Source organism: Myiozetetes cayanensis, unplaced genomic scaffold (genome assembly GCF_022539395.1).
Source record: "Myiozetetes cayanensis isolate MyiCay16 unplaced genomic scaffold, myiCay2020 scf15, whole genome shotgun sequence".
NCBI lineage: Eukaryota > Metazoa > Chordata > Aves > Passeriformes > Tyrannidae > Myiozetetes > Myiozetetes cayanensis.
In genome coordinates, this window is record NW_026087159.1 from 15133307 (window position 1) to 15139832 (window position 6526).

Sequence of the window (6526 nt, forward strand, 5' to 3'; positions counted from 1 at the left end):
GCTGCAGGCAGAGGAAATACTTCATGCAGAGTAAAAGGGATGTTTTGGGGTATTTCTTTGTGTTCTCAGCTATGTTCTCGTTCAGATCCCCAGCCCTGTGCTGAGAAGAGATTATTCAGATTGTAGTACTCAGAAATCTTTCCAGAGAAGAGATTTTCGTGGGAACCTCAGCTTCTGCTGGCTCTGAACAGGCTGATGGAGAACAAAGTCCAGGTGAGGGGTGCCACAGGGAGGGCAGGCAGGTCCCTCCTGAATCCATCTCCACTCCCACAGTGAGTCCACCCAACTTCCTGTAAAAAGAGATGTTTAATTCTAATCTGCATAACCCCCATAGCTGAGGCAGTGGGTGCACCCAGGGGATTTTCTGGGGGGAAACATCAGCTTGTTGAGGTTTCTCTCACTGACCAATTTCTGAACTTCTGACACCGCTTTATGTAACATCTTTTTCCCCTCAGGAGCTAAAAGTAGCTCTGGGGGGTGGTTGGCCAGGGCCATCCTGCCCCCCTCCCACAGGGACCAGAAGGGAGAGTGATGGGCTTGATTCCTGCAGCTTTAGCAATTCCTGTTGTCCTGGGAAACCCACCCCTCTGCTTTTCTCCCCAGGGCACAAGAGAGAAGTTAAAATAATTTTGCAAAAGCATCTGAAATGTTCTGCAGGTGCTCAAGAGGCATCAGCAGCCCAGGTTGCTGCCACGTGTTGGTCCATCCATGTAAGTGTGTGTTGGTGATGCAAAGGGAAAAGTGGGCCAAGAACCACCTTTAAAAAGCATTTTTAAAAAGGATTTTTTTTTTAATTATATACAAGAGGAAATACAAAAATAAATATTTTTTTCACTATGGTCAATGTATTACAATGAACTCTGTGCTTTCCTTGATTTAGCAGTGCTTTCTCAGCCTTCACTCAGGTATAGAAGTGGCTCAGATTCCTGTAGAGATGAGGTGGTGGAGTTTTGTTTTATTATCTAGAAGAGTTTTTGAAAAGAAAAGGGGAAAATCTGTGTTCTGACACTCTCTGGGCTTCACATGCTTTTCCTACAATATTTATGTTTTTCTATAAATTATAAAACAACATTGGCATAAATAAAAACTCAGACTGTCACAGCATTTTATGTTTCAAACTGTAACTAACCTTTCAAATGTTCACAGAAAAATACATTTTACAAGGAGGTGTGGCACCCCTGACTCTGCTCACAGGGAGTTCCAAAGCCAAGTCTGGAGAGGTTTGGATCCTCTGACTGTGTTTTAATCCTTCTACTGTTAATGAAGAGTGGATGTGATCTGTGGGTCAGTTATCAGTGAAAGGGAAATAATTTGCCCCATTTTTGGTGAGAACAGAATCTGAAAGCCTAAATTAACAACGCTCCAGACACAGCCCCATACATGACATGGCTCCAAACCACGTGACTTTCCAGCCAGAAATGGGAACTGATGGCACAAAAACAGTGTCTGGAAGGTTCAATGATGTGACTTGAGGCTCTGTCATTTGCTACACCCCAAAAGGGAGGTTTCTTTAATTATTTAAATGGCAAGTCCTTTGGGGCCACTTTTTTCTCCATGGTCAATGTGGCTGGAGGCTCCTGGCATGAGTTAGTCCCTGCTGGATTGTCTTGTGCTTCAGAAATACAGAATATTGTGTTGTCCTGTAATTTTTTTGGCTCAAATTCTTTCTGCAGAGCAGGAGCCCCAAATCTTTGCTGCCTCTTGCTGCAGTGCACGAGCAGGACACGGCTGGGAAGTGCCACAGGTGACAACGGGGCACAGCATCACTCCTGCCACGGGGCCTTGTCCTCCCCCTGCTCCAGCCTGCCCAGCTTAGGAATGGAAATGCTGTTATTTATACTAAGAGAAAAATTGCAACTGAAGTTGCACATCCTTGGGTTTTGGTGGGGTTTTTTGTTGTTTGTTTGTTTGTTTGTTTATTCCAACCCTGTCTGAAAGCAGAAGTTTGCCTGAGTGGTGGGGAGAACAGTGGGCCAAAGCCCAGAATCCAGTGAATCCCTGAAGTGCTGGCAGCTGTGTGGGGAAGGGCAGCGCTGCTATTCCGTGGTGTCCTCCACCAGCACGTCCCTGGAGTGTTTCCTGGTGTAGCTGAGGTGGTGGAGCTGGATGCTGTCGTGCAGATCCTGCCTGGAGAGGCGTCTCCTGAACTCATCCGTAGTAAAGTAGTAGATGACGGGGTCGACGCAGGAGTTGAGGCTGGCGAGGCACAGAGCCACGGCGTGGAACACCGAGATCACCTTCTGCACGCACCCCCCCTTGATCTGCTTGGTCTTCACGAAGAAGTCCAGGGGGAAGCTGATGTGATAGGGTGCAAAGCAAATCAGGAACACCAGGGCGCAGGTGAGAATCATCTTCAAGGCCTTTTTCTTCTCCCCCAGGTCGTGGGAAGCGGAGTTTTTTGCTTTCAGCGACAGGGTGGTCTTCCACGAGCAGTACAGGATGATGAGCAGGGGTGTCACGAAGCCCACCAGCTCCCCTATTGTCATCAGTGTGATGGAGGTGGGAAGGTCGAGCTCCTTGATGGGCAGATCCACGAAACAGGCGTTTTTGTTGTTCTCGTCGAGCCTGAGGAGCGGGAAGGGCAGGCAGGCCACGCAGACCACGACCCAGCCCACGATGCTGACGTAGATGTCGCAGACACGCTTGCAGTCGCTGAACCTGAAGGGGTGCATGAGGAACAGGTACCTCCTCACGCTGATGCACACCAGGAAGAAGATGCTGGCGTACATGTTGACGTACTTCAGGTAGAAGCAGAGCAGGCAGAGCCCTCCCCCGAATTCCCACGTGCCCGTCAGGTAATAGAAAATCCTCAGGGGCAGGGACAGAACCTGCAGTAAATCGGCAATGGCCAAGTTGATCATAAAAATCACGGCCCTTTTAGTCTCCTTCATGTACCCATAGAAGACCCACAGGGCCAGTGTGTTTGCTATGAGGCCGGGCACGAGGATGACGGTGTAGGTGATGGCGTAGTAGCGCTTCAGGTCTGTCTCTGTGCAGTTGGAGCTGTTGGTCATGGCTGTGCTGCGGGCCCTGGCACCATAGCATGTCCCTCAGCCTGTCCTGCAGCCACCCTGTCCTCAGGTGCTTCAGTGAAGTGTTTTCAGCCCCTGGAATCCGTGTGTGGGGTTTGGTTACTGGGTCCTCGTGGCTGCTCTGGGGAGGAGCTTCGTCACTTTGGGGTGAGGGAGTTAATCCAAGCCCTGCTCACGTGCTGTGCTCATGCCCCCTGTCAGATGGAACCAGCCCTTGCTGTGCTGGCCTGCAGGGTGGGCAGGGAGGGCATCCACGCTGGGAGGTGCATCACAGAGTGCCCAGGGGGCAGGTCCTCACAGAGCTGTGCCTCTGTCACCTTTTGGGTGGCATTTCAGCCACTTCTCTCAATGCAGGAGTTCAGCAACTCACGTGGCCCTGCAGCTGAAGACAGAAAGGTGCAGTTAGAGCATTGTGGGGAGACGTGGGTCAAACAGAGCTGGAAAGAGCCATGGGAACAACTGCCCAGCAGAAACCTTGGTGGCTTTGGAGGTGGTCAGCTCTCCTCCTGCCTAGCAAGCACCATGCCTTGTCCAGTGGAGGTGTGAAACCACTGAGGAATAAATAGAAAATGTGTTTAATTTCTGCTACAAACCAGGTGTGTTGGTGTTCCTGTGCCCAGGCATGTGGCTGGTGCTGAGCTGCCTCCCCCAGGCTGGCTGGGACACCTCACACTGCCCTGATCTTCCCAGGAAAGCCCTTCTGCAGGTTCAGCCCTCCCCACGGCTGCAGGTGACAGAGGGAGATGTGCCCCTTATGTAACACATGATGTGACACAAACATTTCCCACCGGAGCAGCCACCGCGTCATGCAGGGGAAGTCACAGCTCGGTGGCTTTCACCAAACCAGGGTCAGCTTTTTTATTTCTGCTCCTAAATAGAACGTGAACCGTCCCTGCTGCAAGCAGGGACAACTGCCCACTTACTGCCCACCTTCTGCTGCACAGCAACCTGCAGGGTGTTAAATCTGCCTTTCTCACAGCTGCCTTTTCCAAGCCTCTCCTCACCCACCCCGGCACTGCTGGGGCTGTTGGAAATACCAGACACCAGCACTAAGGGGATTGTAGGTGGACTTTATTGCAAATTGTTTGCACAGTAAAGAGCTGATGTTATCTGAATGTGTCAGACAAAAAAACCTCAGCCAGCTCTGATAAATCTGGGGGAAGTTCAGATGTCTGCCCAAGCTCTCTCAGGTTTGCCTTTGGCTTCCACATGGAGAATTAACCTGCAGGTCTAAGTGGGAGAAGTACCAACCTGGATGCCAAAGGCACAGTTATTTAATTTTAAAGGTTTTAATTTAATTTTTTTTTTTCATTTGAAAGGTAAAATGACACCCTGCTGCAGTCCCTGCTGTTTTTTTCTGTGCTTTGAGGTGCAGGCATGAAAATGTGGACACTTACTGACGGTGCTGACGTTCAACACTTGTCGGTGTGATGGCACCGAAACTTTGAAGTAGCTTTGGGTGGAAACAGAAAATCTTCTGCAAAAGGAAATGGTTGGGGGGTGCAGCCTTTCTGTGTCTATTTGTGCAGTTTCTCCTGCCTTTTCATCACCATTGAGTGATGAGTCCAAGGAGACTGAGACAATCTTCCTTCCTTCCAGGGAGCCAGCATCCACATAACCAGTGGAGCAAAATGGCTCCTGAAATAATCCCATTGGACTCCAGGAGCAATGATTAATAAGCCATAGAGAAATCAGCCCCCAGCTTAAAGACTTCCCAATTCCTTTAGCAATTCTCCCTCCAACTTCCAATGAACCTTTAGGAATGTGAGTAATCTCTTCATCAAGCAGGAAAACTCCCTGGTGCTCACCCAAAACCCCTTGGGTTTTATCCATCACTTGTGGGTCACTTGGGCTGAGGGCTTTGATTTCCATATGATGGGGCTTGACTGGCACGTCCATGGAAGTGTCCAGGACCAGGCTGGACAGCAACCTGGGCTAGTGGAAGGTGTCCCTGCCCATGGCAGGGGGTAGAATGAGATGTCTTTAAGGTCCCTTCCAACCCAAACCATTCCATGACTCCATGAGCTCCTTGCCTGACGTTGCTCTGAAGCAGCAGAGGAGCTCAGGTGTCACCTCTCCCTGCCCAGATGGGTGTCCTGATCTTGCAGGACAGCTGGCACTGCTGTGCCAGGCTGGGCACCACCCACGGGGCATCCAGGACGAGATAAAGCCCTAAACCAACATCTCCCAGCTCTTCCTTGCAGTAGTTCTTTAATCTTTTTTTTTTTAATTAATTTAAAGCAGCTTGTCTTTCAGCAGGGGCTGCTGTCACCCACTCAGGGAGACTGAATCATGCTCCTTTTGCTCTGGCTGCATTCCCAGGGGAGGAAACTCACTTTAACTCTGTGTCTGGGCCATGAGACACACAGGGGGAAGGACAAGGTGCAGCCCCAGCCCATCCACAGCCCCTGCACACACATGTGCATACTCATATTTTTCCTGCTGTCCCCCAGCTCCTGCACTTCCCATCCCCACTGCACAGCAACTTCCCTGGAACTCCATCCCCTGCTCCCTCCAGCCTGGCCCGGCTCAGGGGGCTGCACTTGCAGCACCTTCTGCCCCTCCCCGTGGCACGAGGGGTCCCAGAAGGCCCAGCCAAAGGTGGGGACCACCGAGGGTGCTCACCCAGAAACAGCCTTGGAGCTCGGGGAGAGGGGTATAAAACCTCAGCAATGTGAGAAACGGCGCTCTGGAAATCCCGAACAGCAACATCACACAAAGTTCAGCCCCACGTGCTGTGTAAGAACCAGCAGGAGGCTAAAAAAAGCTCCAGAAAGAGGAAATTTTGTATCGTGTGCTCTGTGCTCGCTTCCCCCCAGCACAGGGGGTAGGGCAGAGGCTCTCCCCAGGCACAGTCCCCTCCCCTGAGTGGCTTTTCCCCCTGAATTTGCCAAAGAGAGCCCCCCAGTCAGCCACACTGGGGCACTGGATGAAGACTTTGTGCTTAATGAGGCAGAGGCAGCAGGTAAAGTTTGCAGCCAGACTGAAAGCAGCTCCTTAGAGCTGGCCATGCCCTGTGCCCATGGACATGCCCTGCTCCATGGGAACACCTGCAGGGGGTGGGGGTGTGGGAGCAGCCATCAGTGCTCACACCTGTGGGCTCTGCCCCTGCCCTCATCACTGCCCATCACCCCCTCAGAGCCCATCAGAGCTCAGGATCCACACCTGAGGGTGCTTAAAAACCCTGGGTCAAGCCAGGGTCTCGTTAGCAAATCCTGAGGGGTTTAGCCCAGGGAAAGCCTCAGCAGCCCTGAAACACAGCTGGGTGGAGGAGAGGCTTTAAATCCAGCCTGGGGGAGGGCAGTTCACAGCCAGGCACAGTTTGGGGTGCTGTCCCTGCTGTGGCACTGTGCCTGGAACACTTCTGGAGCTCAGGTTCCTCCAGGAGCTGGGATGCTGTCCCACACCTCCTGCTCCTTCCCAGAGCCAGGATGAGGGATCAGCCTGGATGGATCCTGCCCCCAAGCACTATCCTTGCTGCTGGCACAGGTGAG

At 51.7% G+C, this 6526-nt stretch overlaps 1 protein-coding gene across 1 annotated transcript; it reads right to left on the minus strand.

The window, feature by feature from the left end:
- Positions 1 to 769: 769 nt before the first annotated feature.
- GPR174 (G protein-coupled receptor 174) lies at positions 770 to 3413 on the minus strand. Its single transcript, XM_050310356.1, has one exon. The coding sequence runs from the start codon at positions 3012 to 3014 to the stop codon at positions 2037 to 2039; it is 978 nt and encodes a 325-aa protein (XP_050166313.1). The 5' UTR covers positions 3015 to 3413; the 3' UTR covers positions 770 to 2036.
- Positions 3414 to 6526: the final 3113 nt, after the last annotated feature.